General features: G+C 41.8%; 1 protein-coding gene across 1 annotated transcript in view; it reads left to right on the top strand.

Annotated features, from left to right (window-relative positions):
* Positions 1-12105, top strand: part of LOC136885310 (protein takeout) — a 32176-nt gene extending 20071 nt beyond the window's left edge. Inside the window, exons 5-6 of the mRNA XM_067157822.2 lie at positions 3370-3519; positions 11957-12105. Coding sequence (XP_067013923.2) covers positions 3370-3519; positions 11957-12105 — 299 coding nt within the window. The remainder of the gene's footprint in view (positions 1-3369; positions 3520-11956) is intronic.
* Positions 12106-17733: the final 5628 nt, after the last annotated feature.

Here is a 17733-nt window from a genome sequence, read left to right on the forward strand (position 1 = left end):
AGTCGAACGAAATCGGGCGATACAAAAAAATAACATTAGATTAGGAAATGCAGTCTTAAAGGAAGTAGATGAATATTGTTACTTGTATAGCAAAAGAACTAATGATGGCAGAAGTAAGGAGGACATAAAATGCAGACTATCCACAAGCAAGGAAGAAAATAAATTTGTTCACTCCGAAAACTGATATAGAAATTAGGAATATGATTTTGAATACCGGTACTGTTTTCTGGAGCATGCCAATGTTCAGAAATGAAACATGGATAATAACTAGCTCACAAATAAGGAGAATAGAATCCTTTGAAATGTGGTGTTACAGAAGAATGCTGATGGTGAAATGGGTAGATAGAATCAAGAGTAAAGATATACTGAATGGAACTGGAAAAAAAAATCAATTCGGCGAAATTTCACGAGAAGAAGTGATAGAAAGGTAGGATACCATCATGGGACACCCAACACTTGTTCAGTTTGTTTCTGAGGGAGTGTATTCCGTAATAACGGTAGGGGTAGACCAAGGTATGAATATGACAAACAGATTAGAACAGATGAAGTATGTAATAATTACGTAGAAATAAAAATATTAGCACAGGGTAGTGTGGCATGGAGGGCTGCATCAAACGTCTATGGACTGATGCCTCAAACAAAAACAATATGTTCTTAGATGGATGAAGGGAATATTTCTGGAGCCAAATTGTGGTTTTCAAGCTCTGCCACATATTCTTTGACTTTCTCCTTCCTTCCTACGATCTCTTACCATTTGACCTACCGAAGAAGTTTCCCACACCAGTGCTCAGAATGGGTGCTTATAACTGGAGGCTACTTTGGATCTATAATTTGGTCGCGCACAATGTAATGCTTCTCATAGGCGACATGAATGCTTAGACCGAAAATCTTGCATCTCATGGTCCACAAAAGATTACTTCCTGCACCCAACACCACTTACTAAATCATCCTCCTTTCTTCAGCAAATTATGTCATCATATGTAGTAACAGCTGTGTTCAAGATTGTCAGAATATCAAGATGCTGAGTTGTGCTGTAAGATATTTCCACTTGCAAAGTACAGAACAGAAGGTGGTTTTTTTTTGCTTTTGGACTTAGTGACCAAAATTTAAGTTCGAGTATGATTGAGTGGTTGTGTGTTTTCTGCTTCTTCTTTTACAATCGGCTTTACATCGCATCGACACAGATAGGTTTTATGGCGACGATCAAAATCAAAATCAAAATCAATCAATACTGATCTGCATTTAGGGCAGTCGCTCAGGTGGCAGATTCCCTATCTGTTGCTTTCCTAGCCTTTTCCGAAATGATTTCAAAGAAATTGGAAATTTATTGAACATCTCCCTTGGTAAGTTATTCCAATCCCTAACTCCCCTTCCTATAAATGAATATTTGCCCCAGTTTGTCCTCTTGAATTCCAACTTTATCTTCATATTGTGATCTTTCCTACTTTTGTAAACGCCACTCAAACTTATTCGTCTACTAATGTCATTCCACGCCATCTCTCCGCTGACAGCTCGGAACATACCACTTAGTCGAGCAGCTCTTCTTCTTTCTCTCAATTCTTCCCAACCCAAACTTTGCAACATTTTTGTAACGCTACTCTTTTATCGGAAATCACTCAGAACAAATCGATGAGAAGGAAGTGGCGGTGGCACGACTTAAGGTACAGCCGCAGCATTTGCCTGATGTGAAAATGGGAAACCACGGAATACCAGTTGTCTCCATCTCTTGCAGTAATCGGCCAGACGTGCTGCACCAGAAACGTTCAACACAATTGTGTTCTTGATAACGGTCGACCATCGAGTGGGAACTTGTCCATCATCTCTCTTGCTGGGAACATTTCCAAGAAAGCATCTTTCCCATGCTGTCATTCCCACGCCGCACAGTGTGTCCAAAGAATTGTAAAACACTTCGTTGATAATGATCCTATTCTGGGGTTGAGCTGGTTTATAATGAAACCATCATCATTTTCATTTGTCCAGCTCCTGCCAGATCCGGGTGTTGATGGCACTTCTCCACCGTTACCTCTCCTTCCACCACTCCTCTTCAGTAATTGTATTCCAGTCGAGTCTTCTTTTCCTCATACTGATCTTGACAAGGGTCCATCCATCTTACCTTCTTTCCCTCTATCTTAGCCTTCTACACTTGTTTTTGTATCCTTCCTTCCTCCATCCTCATAACATTCCAAACCATCACAATGTATTCTTCTTTAAACTATCACTTAGTTTTCCTACCCCTAACTCTTTTCTTACTCTGTCTCTCCTTATCTTTCCTACTATACTCCGTAGGAACTTCATCTCACTGGCCTGAATTTTGCTCTCAATCAGTCAATACTGATCTGCATTTAGGACAGTCGCCCAGGTGGCATATTCCCTATCTGTTGTTTTCCTGGCCTTTTCTTAAATAATTGCAAAGAATTTGGAAATTTATTGACCATCTCCCTTGGTAAGTTATTCCAATCCCTAACTCCGCTTCCTATAAATGAATATTTGCCCCAATTTGTCCTCTTGAATTTTAACTTTATCTTCATATTGTGATCTTTTATACTTTTAAATACGCCACTCAAACTTATTCGCCTACTGATGTTATTCCATGCCATCTCTCAACTGACAGCTAGGAACATACCACTTAGTCGAGCAGCTCGTCTTCTTTCTCACAAGTCTTCACAGCCCAAACTTTTGCAACATTTTCGTAGCGCTACTCTTTTGTCGGAAATCGCCCAAAACAAATCGAGCTGTTTTACTTTGGATTTTTTCCGGTTATGAATCAAGTAATCCTGACGAGGGTCCCGTACACTGGATCCATACTCTAGTTGTGGTCTTACAAGAGACTTATATGCCCCCTCTTTTACATCCATACTACAACCCTTAAATACCCTCATAACCATGTGCAGAGATCTGTACCCTCATCTCATCTCTTGCTGCCAATGTCCAAGTCTCTTATACATACGTTAATATCGGGGTATAGTACATGTTGAATATTATCTCTTTACATTTCATAGGAACTTCTCTGTACCACACCAGGTCCCTTAGAAAGTATTTGCCACTTGTACACTTCTACGGATATCCTTATCGAACATTGCATCTTGCAATATTTCACTTCCTTTTTCTTCTCTATCTCCTCTTGTCATCACCACTGAATCGTCGGTGTGAAATGCTGTGAAATGCATGCGCAACGCTAATCGCTAGCACCATACTTCAAAAGAATCGATTTTCTTCAAGTCTGTAGCATGAAGATCCCACGTTTCTGATCCGTAGAGGGAAACTGAAAATACCATACTGGATACTACTGTCATTTTCAGTAGATATAGCGGGCCTTAATTGTCCATTACAATCTGAAGTAACCATTTTATCTTTTTCTTTCTTTTACAGAGAACTACAAATGCGATGTCCACATGAAAGGCACGAAGATACTGAAGAATAACGAAACCTTCCTTGAGTTCGAGAGAATGAAGTTTAAACTTCAAGTTGGGAATGCAGACATTCACTTGAGCAACCTTTTTAATGGTGATCCGACGCTTGGTAAGATTAATTTATTTATTTCGTAGTCATATTCGGAAATAGACAACAATCTCTACAACGTTACGTATCCTATAGTAAAATGCAAAAGATTTCTAACTTAATGAATATCTACAGCCTGTTTCCAGTCATCTAGCGGCGAGAATAGGAACTATGCCGGCTGCTGAAGCCTACCACACCCCTCTGGGGCAATTACTTTTTTAATTTATAATTTTGCCTTACGTCACACCTACACAGATTGCTCTTATTGCGACGATAGGATAGGAGTTGGAAGGAATCGGCCGTGGCCTTAATTAAGGTACAGTGCCAGCATTTACCTGGTGCGAAAATGGGAAACCGCGGAAAACGATCTTCAGGGCTGCCGACAATGGGACTCGAACCCACTATCTCCCGGATGCAAGCTCACAGCTGCGCGCCCCTAATCGCACTACCAACTTGCCCGAAGTGGTTCAGCTCTTTTCAGGCACACCCCCAGTGGAAATAAGCTGCATGTACCATTTCAACCACATACCAGCTCTCGTGCCGTTCTTAAATTTCTGGCAGTAGCGGGAATCGAACCCGGGCCCCCCAGGACGGCAGCTAATGACACTAACCGTTTCACTACGGAGGCGGACACTGACAGATGAAATGAAATGATATTGGAGAGTGTTGCTGAAATGAAAGATGACGGGGAAAACCTGAGCACCCGGAGAAAAACCTGCCCCGCATCTGCTTTGTCCAGACCGAGCTCGATAGCTGCAGTCGCTTACGTGTGGCCAGTATCAAGTATCCGGGAGATAGTAGGTTCGAACCCCACTCTCGGCAGCCCTGAAGATGGTTTTCCGTGGTTTCCCATTTTCACACCTTACTTTTCATACCTTAATTAAGGCCACGGCCGCTTCATTCCAACTCGTAGCTCTTCTCTGTCCCATCGTCCCCATAAGACCTATCCGTGTCGGTGCGACGTAAAGCAACTAAGAAAAGGCTTTGTCCAGCACAAATGTCACATAGAGTGACCAGGATTTGAAGCACGGAACACTGTTGTGAGAGCCCGGCACGCTACCGCCTGAACCGCAGTGGCACGATTTCTAACTCAATATGTTTGCAAAATATGATATAGGCAGCATTCGTAATTACATGCAGCATAGCTGTTGGCGTTTACGTTCTCGGAGATCTACGTTTGATTCTCCGAACTGACTTGGATTTTATATTTAGAGAGGGTTGCATGAGTTGAAGAAATTTATGTAGTTAACTCCCTTGGTAGGTATATTTGAATGAGCCGCACCAGATCATATATTGCGAACACCAACTAAAAAACTGGAAAGGAACGAGTTCATTCAAGCAAATGGACGTAATGGAGGTATAAAGAATTGAAAATGAACTTGAGATTTACAGAGAAAATGTACGAAGCAGGGCAAGGCATATTGGGGATTTTCACCTCTGTGGTGTAGTGGTTAGTGCAATTTGCTGCCACCCCCGGAGGTCCGGGTTCGATTCCCATCTCAGCCATCCTCAAAGTGGTTTTCCGTGGTTTCCCACTTCTCCTCCAGGCAAATGTCGGGATTGTACCTAACTTGAAGTTACGGCCCCTTCCTTCTCTCTTTCCATCCCCAGAAGGCCTCTGTTGAGCATAGCAAGTGATGGGGCCTGGGCGAGGTACTAGTCCTTCTCCACAGTTGTATCCTCAGACCCAAAGTCTCGCGCTCCAGGACACTGTCCTTGAGGAGGTAGAGGTGGATCCCTCGGTGAATCCAAGATAAAAAACCAAGCCTGGAGGGTAAACGGATTAAGAAAGAAAATATGGGAGATAAAATCCAAGGAGGGTGAAAGCAAACAAGACGAGCGACACGTTGCCAAGTCTGCAAGTAAAGAAATGGGAAGATTGTAAGAAAAAATGTCGGGAGTTTTCATTAAAACTTCGGTAGTTTCTCCAGCACGGAAATGTCATAATATAACTAAATTAAAGAATGCAAAGGCCATGCGAAGTTATTATGAGAAAAATATACATTTTCACCCACCCGTACTCACTGGCCACTCTATGCTTCTTCTTCTTCTTCTTCTTCTTCCTTTCTTTCTTTGTCCCCACTTTTCCTGTAGATGTAGATATTCATCAGGCGTAGGAATTGTGTACCAATTTTGAAGTTGTAGTAGGATATAGAATTTATATTGTGTACGTGAGTCGGGGATTTCCCTTCGAATGATGCGGGGAAGTACCTAACGAGTGATGTTATTGATGTGAGACGAGGAAAGAGTTTTTCAGCACAAATATATCTTAATTACCATTATAAGCGAGTTGCATACGAATGTTTATGCTCGACGAAAATTAGAATTTTTTTAAAAAATATTCATTAATTTCTATCGAGATGTCGCTTGACAGCTGAGGTTACTGAACAGAGCGCATGCGCCGGGTTATTGATTTTCCGTGAGTGGATCAGAGAGACCTTGACAATGCCATATGTTTTCAAAGCTTTGATAGAAGGTTATCATAACCTAGCTTCAAATACAAATTGTTTACTGTGCAGTTGGTGAAGTGAATTTGCGGGAATGTGCCGTGTGGTTGTGGAATATTGGAAGTAGAAGGTGCGTTGATGTTAATATGTGTGTCCGACATGTTTGATTTTGGAAACGAGTGCGAAGCTAGTGCGTTGAGCGCAGGTGCGATGCTGCCCTTACCTAACTGGTCAAACAGTTGTAGCATAATGAAAATCTGAGCCTCACTAAGATTCAGTTTTCTGGCTTATAATATTTATATTTCGGCATCGTCGAGCATAGTAAAGCGTTAAAGTTCCGTCAGACATAATTACACGTGTTGAATCCAGAATGCTACTAAATTGTTTTAAATTGTCCCCTGAAGTGGGAGGCGGGCCTCCTAGACGGTGACGCCGTCTCTCGGCCAGGAGATTTGTTACGGTGAAGGAGATGCTCGGCTAAGGTGAGGGGTTTGGCCGCCTTGGACTGTACAAAGAACTGTTCCGGCATTTGCCTCAGTGCAGGAGATGGAAACCATTCTCCGCACAGCCGGCGGTGGGAACCAGCCCCTCTCCGTCTCTCGAATACAGAGGCGTAGGACCACGGTAGAGCCGTGGCCACGTGTGGGCCGAGACATCATCATCATCATCATCAAGTTATTTCATTCCCACCCTCAGAGGGTGGGCGGGCCATCAGCTCAACTAGGAGCTCTTCGGCCTTCGGCAGGGAAAAAAGTATAAGAAAGTAAACCACAGTGGAGTATGTATCGTACATACAATATAAGGAGAAGAGTTACGGAAGAGGCGAGGGGACACCACAACCAACAAGGCGGAACCCAGGGAGGACCCGCAGGGCCCCCGCCCAAGCGAACCCCACCAACACCAGATACGAAAACTTTATTGATACTGCTAGGCATCTCGGGCGCGCATTACAGAATTGGAAGGCGTTACTGAGAAAACGCAAAAATATTTACAGATGTTGTTGAGGAACATGGAGAGGGTTCGGAAAGTAGGCATAAGTGGAAGGACAGGGATAGTATTGAAGAAGGAGATAATACAAATTAGTTGTGATATTCGTAAGGGAAGTGGCAAGGAGACGGAGAAGTTCAATTATAGAGAGAGGCGGTAGGCTGAAGTGAGGCTGGGGAACTGGGGGGTGGATGGTGGATGGTGGTGGGATGGGTGGCGACGAGAGCGTAGGAGAAGGAGGAGACGGGAAACGGGTAGATCCAGCAAGCCGCGGGGGGGAGCGAGAACGCTCCACCCGATGGAGGCGTCCTCGAAAACGGACGCCGGTGGTGAGAAGACGGTCCACATCAGCAAGGGAGGCGAGGCGAAGGCGTACCATAAAAGTCGGGCCATCAGTGTTGAGGATGCGAAATACCCGTCTGACAGGGACTCCCTCCTGTTGTAGTTCGTGAAGGATATCCTGGTCCAAAACGTCGGGTGCAATCCCACGGACGACACAGCTCGGTGAGAAGGACGGTTGAGAGGTTGACGTAGAGGGGTCTTCAGTTGCTCGGGAGACGTACGGAGCTGCGAGTGTAACATCCAGGTGATTTGCAGTCGACGATTGAGATGTAGTGAAGGTCGAAGTGCAGGAGGTCGTGGTGGTGGACATGATAGGGGAGGGGTGACTGTACGTAACGGTAGAGGAAGAAGCAGACGGAACACCGGAAGTTGCAGAAGACGGGGAAGGAGTAACTGAAGCTGTGACAGTAGTGACGGTGGTAGTGACAGGAGGAGGGGCAGACAAGGAAGAACAAACGGAGGTAGTGGGAGGCTGCGTCAGGGAGGGAAATTTAATAGAGAAATCAGGATCGGAGGTGAGTTGCTCGAGAATATGGGCCGGAGTAGGGAGAACGGTATGGTGAGAATAAAGGAGGTATAAATAGCCTGAGCGGAGGGTGCTCGTCGCAAAGGCTGGGGAACTAAAGAACACCACGATGTCCGGTGAAGGTTGGCCCGAGGAGGCATCTTGAAGTCGTAGGACCACAGAAGTTGGGACATTGTTATCACACAGCCAATTGCGGAGTTGAGCCGGAGTATAATGAGTGTCCACATTCTTAACCAGACAGCATGATGAGGGAAGGCGACAGCCAACGAGGCGTCTGCCCATGTGATTATTCTTGGGCCGACTGAGCCGCAGCAAGAAGGAGCGCCACCCAGCCGAAAAAATGCGTGGACATGCGTAGTACGAGGGATGGCCGAGACCAAGGCCAAGGACCAAGGGGGATGTTTTCATTCCCCTCCCCGAAGGGGAGGGGCGGGCCACCTAGAAGTTTACGCCTTCTCTCTGGCCAGGAGATTTGGTGGAGTTTGGGGATTTGATGGGAATTTGAGGTTAAAAGGAAGAGGCTTTGATTTTGTAGATGTGTAGGGATTTGGCCCCTTGGCTAAGGGTGCAGCATCTGCTCTTGTGCTTTTTATTGAGATTTCTGGGTTAAATACATCATATGAGTTACGTACATTAGGTTGCTTACAATAATTTTACGAGTACAATGTGTTTGGTTGGTTTACTAGTACATATATTGGACATAGATTGCTAGTTAGATGTGGGTTGGGTAGGGGTTGTAGTGGTAGAGTTGGGATGTAAGGAGATGGAGGGTTGTTGTGATGTTGGTGATGGACGTGGCTAGGAGGCGGAGAAGATCTAGAATTGGGAGTGGTGGTAGTAGGAAGTTGGTTTGAGGGATGGGTAGGTGTATGGTTTGCTGTGGCGGGGCGGCCGGGGGCGGCCGGGGGCGGCGGTGCGGGATATTAGGAGGGGAGCGTGTAGATTGGGGCGGGGAGCGGGAGTGTTCCACTCTGTGATACTGGCTATTAATTTGGACGCCGGTGGTTATTAGCTGTTGTACTTCTTCTTCTGTGGCGAGTTGGATTCGTACCATGTAGGTCGGGCCATTCCTGCTGTATATGCGGTACGCTCGGAGTACTGATACGCCTGCAGATTTCAGTTCTTGCTGGATGTCACTTGTTGTTAAAGTTGGTTCGATTCCCCTGATGACACAGCTCGGCGCTGGAGCTGGTGGCTGCTGATGTGCTGGAGTTGCGGCGGTTTCTTGTTCTTGTGTGGCTGGCTGCGTTGTGCTGGTTGCGTTTTCTTGGCTAGTAGGGGTTTGTTGATAGCTGGGCGGTGAGGGGCTTGGGGAGGTGGTGGTTATTGACATTATTGGGGTAGGATGAGTTGTCGTGGTAGTGAAAGTGGGAGTATGGTGGGGGGTGTAGGCCGAGGTAGTGATGGTGGTAGTAGTAGTGGTTGATGTGGATGATAGGGACGTGGGAGGCGGTGGGGGCTCGTGGGCTGTTTTGAGTTGGGATTCGTTGACGGTAGGAACGGCATAGGGATTATCGATCATTTGTTGGAGTATGTAGTCTGGTGTTGTTACCACTGAGTACCGTCTATTGCCGATCTCTGCTCCACGGGCTTCCAGGGTCAGCTTGTCTTCTCTATTAGGTAGGTATATCAGTAGCTGTGTTGAAGGCTGGGAGGTTGCTTGATCCATGAGACGGCGGACATCGTGGACTCGGTAGCCGGACTTGCGAAGTTTTGTCCTGATGGTATGTTCTGCGATGGTGGTGTCCACACCTGATATGAGACAGGAGTACATGATTGGGGAGGCGACAGCCAACTAGGCGTCTGCCTGTTTGTGCTTTATTGGGCCGACTGAGTTTGCAAGTAGAGGTGATGGCACCCCAGCCGAAAAAATACAGGTGTGTTTGATCCCGAGTTACGTGAGAGTCGTCGAGAAGCGATGTGGCCGAGACTCACTCTGCATCCACCTACTCCAACGTCAGTATCTTCACTGGAAGTTATACCATACTCTTCCCCTGTATTATTTCCACACTCTGAATTACTTTCTCTCCACTATCGTTTGCGAGTAAATGAGCTATTTCTGTGTCACCAACAACTTAGCCAGGACCGGTCGTGTTTACAAACAAACTTGAAGCACGTGTGTGTGAAGAGTTTTAAAAAATGAATGACTGTGGAGATATGCGACATCTCTTGGCGATAAGAGGAAACTCAGAGTTTAGTCGAAAGCTGCCTCTTCCTGCCATCTTACGAGAAAGTAAATAACTATTACGACATCCACATAGCGGGCGTTTCAGATGTCACCGCGTACCTATTCACTGTACTCGCTAGAGGGGGGAGGGGGGTAAATGGGATACTATTTCCCATTTATTGTAAATTCTATTAGTTTCATGCAATTGTTAATCTTCGCAAGAGAAGGCTTCATGGCCTCAACTACGCCAAGCAAAATAAGGTAAATAAAGTAAATAAATAAATAAATAAATAAATAAATAAATAAATAAATAAATAAATAAATGAAAATGAAATGGCTTTTAGTGTCGGGAGTGTCCGAGGACATGTTCGCCTCGCCAGGTGCAGGTCTTTTGATTTGACACCCGTAGGCGACCTGCGCATCGTGATGAGGATGAAGTGATGATGAAGACAACATATACACCCAGCCCCGCGAAATTAACCAATGTTGGTTAAAATTCTCGACCCTGCCGGGAATCGAACGTGGGGCCCCTGTGACCAAAGGCCAGCACGCTGATTATTTAGCCATGGAGCCGGACAATAAATAAATAAATAAATAAATTAAATAAATAAATAAATAAATAAATAAATAAATAAATAAATAAATAAATAAATAAATAAATAAATAAATAAATAAATAAATAAATAAATAAATAAATAAGTATCCCCCCTTATAGGCCACGGCCGCCAACCCCCTTATCTTTTCCGAGCATCTCCTCCACTGTAACAAGTCTTCCGGCCAGAGAGGCGGTCTTACCGTCTAAGAGGCCCGCTTCCTCCTTCAGGGGAGGAATTAGAATATTTTATTCCCCCCCCCCCTCCTATACACCCTATTCCCAGCTCACTGGCGACGTATTCTCTGTCAACGCACAGACCAGTAGCCGCCATAAGAATAGACTGTACTGAAGTAAACCCTCATCCTTAATCCTACCACAACAACTACACTCCCTACCCTACCCCACCCCCACCACTTACGTAATCGTACGCGGAATCTGTTATACGTCTAGACAAACTGCTGGCTCACCTCACCATTAGCCCCGCAGTCTTGTCATGTAATATTCTTCTCAAGTATTCAATGTCTTAAGCAATTCATAATTTATGCATCTATCACTGCATGTACATGTACTTCCAACGTTTCAACAGTAGTTAGTGGGCACACAGTTTTTCACATCTGCATTTATGTTAAAATCAGCTCAACTATTTTGTTGCATTTGTTATCTTTGCTGTTCAGTTCTGTGTTTCTAGTCTGCTCAGTATCCAAATGCAAATATTGTATTGTCATACAAAAAATTAAATAAAACTAGCTATCAGGCCCAATCCTTCCTCCATCCCCTTCATTTTTCACCTCCTTCATCCCACCACACTTCTCCATCACACCTCATCATCTCGCTCGCATCTCTTGGTCACAGAGAGGGTCTTGCTGTTTAGGTAGCCCGCGCCACCCCATCATGGAGAGGAATGAAAAGCTTTTAAATAATAAATGAATAAATATAAATAAATAAATAAATAAATAAATAAATAAATAAATAAATAAATAAATAAATAAATAAATAAATAAATAAATAATAGCTTAATGATAATAATGGATAAAATACTTGTTTTCTTTCTTATTACACTATTTGTTTATTTTAATTTTCTGTTACAGGTCCACCGTCTTTCTTTTCAGCCTCAATGCTTGCAAACTATACCATGTCCATCGTACAGCAGCAAACTGTTATGTCAAAACAATTTCCAGCATTTTGATTATCCTTTCAGCTAGAATTATTTGCATTTACGCTTTATTTCAAAAAGAGTTTACGAGCATTGTACAATAGGAATCACATATCTGCCTTCTGCATAGGACTTGGAATATGTTTTTGTTCATTTCTCAACATTATGTTTACACAAACATAACAGGTTTTGCAAATGGCCAATTCAATTCTTTGAATTAATTATTTCTTTTTCTTTTCAGGCGAAACGACGAACAGACTGATCAACGAAAATTCTGATATATTATTACCAGAAATTATTCCAGCCTTAGAAGTATCTTTAGCGAAAGAGTTTACGGACATCGCCAACAGAATTACATTACAATTTACTTATGATGAACTCTTCCCATAATTATTATCTTAGCGAACTATTTTTGTTGTACTTTGCCAAATATGTGTCTGCGTGAGTTCAAACGTCCATATTTTTTTAACAAGTGGACAAGTTCACTTGTAACCATGGATTTTTTTTATGAATGATGATGATGAGAATTCAGAGACGTAACATTATTTCTTAATACGGAATGCAGAATTTTACTGTCCTTTTCACAAAATTCACAGTAACATTTCACTCCTTATCTTGAATTATCAAATTAAGTTTCCTTGAATAAGAATTTATTTAATATTTAAAATGATCAATTCAGTTTTATGTTAGCGTGGTCAAGGAATAAGAATGAGTTATGAACGAATGAAAATAGTTTTTTCGTATATCTGTCCCTGATCAAGAAGTGACAAAAATATAATAGAAGGGATATGTGCGAAAAGTGTAATTTCACTATAATGTTCGTTGCTGCATTAGGTGCTTCGTATTTCAATATTTACTTATCGTTTTGCAACAATTCTGGCAGAATATATGCCCCATCATAGGCAGGAACTTGTGTAGGATTCATTGTTCAATCAACGCATTTCTCTTTCCTTTTCCCACATCATTAGGCATTCAAAATATATCGTAACTTATTTAGAACTAAATAAAAATTATTAACGTGTACCACAATGTGCTATTCGTGTGATTTCTCTTATTTCTGTCGTGGGAAGTTCAGAAAATCCAAAGATGTTCTCTTTTGTTTCCCAAATTCATGCTCAAGTGATCAATAAAATTAGTAACCTTCTAGGAGTATCATAGTTTCCACAAACTATTACAAGGTCTTTGAAGCAGAGCTAGTCTATTCCTTCCCCCCCCCCAATCCGAAAATTCTTGGGTGTTTATCTTTAAAAACACGTTTTCGGAAAGCACTGGAAATAGGAAAATAATTTTCAAAATATATTTTTGTTATACATGCTACGGAAAGTTCCTACCACAGTAATGCTGGTTATCTGTCTATTGAGCAAGTGTTCTCATTATTTGACACAAAGTTGTGATAAAACTAAAATATTTTCAATAACTCGTAGTTATTTTTTGGGGGGGAAGGGGTGCCAAATAATGATAACATGTTATAATATTTTGCATAACTGGAGCTATCTCGGGTACATGATAAAGATAAGTGAGATGTTCCATTTAATCATTTCCTAGTAGGCAATTTCTCAAGAGATTTTTGAAAAAAATTTGTTCCTTGAAGGTGAATCGTAGTAAAGGAAACAAGAGAAACACGTTCTGCAAGACCCCCATAATCATTGCAGTTCGGGGTGATTCTAGCGCGCCAGATTTAAAAAAAACGTACGGTGGAAAAGGGCTATGACATTCAAAACGTTCCAATTGAATTCAGTTCGAAAAAATTTAAACCTAGGCACTTTTAGGCTTTCAAACCTTGAAAATAACTCATAATTTGAAAAATATGCATTTGAAGCAACATAAAAACTTTTAAGAAAGGTTCGTGTTTGACATAAAACATGAAATACGTTTTTTTAGCCCTATAGGAAAGAATATGCATTTAGACTAAAATCGGATATCTATTTTTAAATATGATTTAGAAGAACGGTTCTATATAAGACTTCAAGGTGGGTAAAATTTGGTAGGTTTATGAACTAGGTTGAATTAAATTACTTCACTCATGCTTCACCCTAAAGTCCTATTCTAAATATGTTAAAGTTTATGATCGAAATAGAGGTAACATTATTGTAATCGTCTGATTAAAGAGCTATGTACATCTGACCACAAGAGTCAGAAGAACTACAAAATAATTTCAAATGTTAATACAAATCTAACGCCAAATTAATTCTAAATAAGTTAAATATTATTTACTACTTAAAAAGGTAATGCAAAATGTTCAGAGAGTACTTTACCACAGACACGACGATATGACGCAGGAAGCCTGAAGAGAAACACAACTTTTGTGTAATCCATGAACCTTCCGCTGTATTGGTAGAATGTTGTAACGATCATCTAGGTATGGAAGACACGGCTTAAATATATCTCTTTTCTCTTTATCAACCTCCTTTTTCTGTTATATTTTAAACTAGCAAATATAAAACTAACTTCCGTTAATGCAAGAAGCAGGTTTTCCATTTCTGGAAAAGAATATTGCATAATTTAATAGTAACATCCCTCAAGTTGTTTTGCAAAGCAGTCAAGTGATAAACATCACGCCTAAGACTATTGTAGTATTTATTTTCTATTAGACTCAGGACTAAATTCTAGTAAAGTAAATAGTACTCGTCATATTTCTATACTGAACGTGTGGAAAAATTAGGTTGCATATCTATCTTCGATATGACATGTTACCTGTTTACTAGTAAGTTGTTTTGTTCGTATTGTTACGAATAAAGCACCGTCTGTTTTATCACGCTAATTTACTGTATTTCAGGATGACCCTATAAATACGCGTACACACACACACACATGCGCGCGCGAACACACAATACTATTAAACCATGAACGACTATTAATAATTATTTTCAAATTCCACGCATGTACTTACAATAGGCAGTACAGGAGCAAGGTATAAAGGTGTGTTATGCAACCCATCCAACAATACCCTCGTGCTGGTTGCAGGAATTGAGAGTCATGTAGATCTCTATAGAACCCGTCAGTGTCAATATAGCTGGATCAGTGGTACAGTCTCCTCCTCATTGCTCCAGGTTCGTTAGTCGATTTCTTAAGGGCAGTCAAAAACCTTGGTGTTTATCATATCAATCTTGTCGGAGATTGCAGCACAATCAGAATGTCGAAAATGTTAGACAGGCTGCCTAAATGACACCACTTTTGAAGGTCTGCAAATTCGATAGTTGAGATCATAATTATTATTTTAGTAGTAGTATTTCTTCACTCTTAATCCGTTTACCCTCTAGGGTTGGTTTTTCCCTCGGACTCAGTGAGGGATCCCACCTCCACCGCCTCAAGGGTAGTATCCTGGAGCGTGAGAATTTGGGTCGGGCTGATACAACTGGAGAGGAAGACCAGTACCTCGCCCAGGCTGCCTCACGTGCTATGCTGAATAGAGGCCTTGTTGGGGATGGGAAGATCGGAAGGGATAGACAAGGAAGAGGGAAGGAAGCGTCCGTGGCCTTAAGTTAGGTACCATGACAGCATTTGCCTGGAGGAGAAGTGGAAAAACACGGAAAGCCACTTCGAAGATGAATGAAAAGCGGAATCAAACGCCCCTCTACTCACTTAACCTCCCGAGTCAGAATTGACTCCCTTCCAGCCCTCGTATCACTTTTCGAATTTCGTTGCAGAGCCAACAATCGAACTCGGGTCCTCGGGGATGGCAGCTAATCACAATAACCACTACACCACATTATTATCACATCTACCACCACTATCATCCTCCGGATCCCAAGGTACCGGGTTCAGACCCGGCAGAGGTATTCGGATTTTCGAAGGGCGTTAAAAATTTCCATGTGACACTAAATACCATACGATGCACACATCTAAAAGATTTCTGGTGACACATTTGGTGTTTACCCCACAAAATTCATTAAAACTCAGCAGTAGACGCCCAAGAGAGATTCTGTTTACTCTGCCATCTAGTGGACCTAGAGTAAGACGGAACACCGAAATTGACGAACAGACAGCCAGATGGCGTCGAATTGAAATGTTTGCACATGGTAGCTGAGGCCACACGATTCTTCTTCTTCTTATTATTATTATTATTCTCCTCTTCTTCATGATGGGGCCTGCTAGGAACCACACGTCAATATCAGTTCACCCTTCCTTGTTGTTTTCTCTTCCCTTCCTTCCAATATTCCTTCATCATTGCACTATGTTTTTTCTTTTCTCTTCAGACCACGTTGGACAAAGTTTCTTCTCTATTCCTCTTTGGAATTGTTCCTTTCTTAAAATTTTAAAATCTTTCTATAGTTTACTCTTCACATATTTTACTTCTTTCGAAATCGTTCTTGACCCCTTGTATCCAGATAGTCGTTGACGATTATTATCATCACTAATTCTAATACTTTCCCAGAAATATTTTGTTATATTTGTAATATTCCAATTATCTCTTTCTTGTATGTATTGCACCCGTAAGGCGAATACCATCAAACGGGTACAGTATGTATGTATGTACGTATGTATGTTCAGTCCTCAGCCCGAAGGTTGGTTGGATCCTCAACAGCTCTGCCATCAGCTGTCATAGATGGGCTAGGCATCACTGAAGAGGCGTACTAGGGAAATGAGGAGTGAATTAGTTTCATGTTGCTCTCCTCACCGAGCCAGAAGTCGCTATTACATATCAAACTGCCAAGCCCACTGAAATGCATACACCAACCGATCCTATGAGCAACATTTTCACGTCATTCATAGCAGGGACTGGCTGCACAAGGAATGGCATTACTACCATCGCTCATACCTCGGTCACTTTCACATTGTCAAAGCCAAGGTTAAGACAGAGACAGATCAGTGAAAGTAACAAAATTTCTCTAGCCCATACCAGAAGACATAGTCACTGTAAACACTACATCTGAGCATATTACAGTACCGTACTTTGTATGCAAGAAATTATAAAGGTCCACTAATAGTGCCCTGTGGAACCCCAATCTGCAAACACTAGTCCTCACTATCAAAGGCATCTCTTTCTCATCGAAAAAAAAACAACATCCTTGAAAGAACCTGTGTTCTAGTGAAGATGAAGGGAATTTATTATGTAAAGACTGTTGTAATAGATTTTGTAATTAAAAAAAATTCTGTAACTTGTCGTGTGCTTTATCAATAAACCTACCCTTACGAGAAGTTATCATTGAAGAACAATAAATGTTAATTTATATTTGCCCTGCTTTGACTTGCAGGCTCAGATAAGCTCATGGTAGAATTGTCTCATAGAAGTCCACCTTTTCAATGTACTTTGTGATTTAATCAAAATCAAAATCGAAGTTACATGTTAAAATATCGGGCCATGTTTCGCCAATAATATATTAGGCATCTTCAGCCGTAATGTCATTAACATTACAATTAAAGTAGTAGACTAGACTTAAGGCTAAATGCTACATAAAGTGGTTTATGGCATGAAAAGAACTAGCCTATTACAAAAACACACTTGTTTAGATAAAATAAGCACTCGAGTGAGACTGACATTTGTGATGTTTCATTAAAACACCGTAGTGGGCAAAATAACGTTTATCGTGTATGACAGTTAATATTTGAGAGCACTCAAGTACACTTTTATTTGTATTCCTAAAATTTGTATCTTCCTAGAATAAAAGTGCTGCTACTGATTTGGGCCGTGACTGTGGCCATTTAAAATCGTGAACTTATGTGTCATGGTAGCTGAGCTTTATTTGTGTGCATCTTGAAGACAGAGCAGCCTTATAAGGCTAGAGTAGAAGAGGGAACTTCAAGAGAACGTTCTTCCTGTGGCTGGATATGTCTTATTGCAAAAGAAAATTCGGTTAAGGTGGGAGAATAGTGCATCTGTCGTCCACACTTTGCTGCTGACAGCCTAGGTGCTACACAGTGTCGCCACATCTACAAATAAAAAGTCGGTAGATTGTACTTACAAATTAATGAAAATGTTATGATATAACTAAATTAAAGAATGCAATAGTCATGCGAAGTTGTTGTTGTTGTTGTTTGAGTCATCAGTCCATAGACTGGTTTGATGCAGCCCTCCAT

This window comes from Anabrus simplex, chromosome 14, assembly GCF_040414725.1.
Source record: "Anabrus simplex isolate iqAnaSimp1 chromosome 14, ASM4041472v1, whole genome shotgun sequence".
Taxonomy (NCBI): domain Eukaryota; kingdom Metazoa; phylum Arthropoda; class Insecta; order Orthoptera; family Tettigoniidae; genus Anabrus; species Anabrus simplex.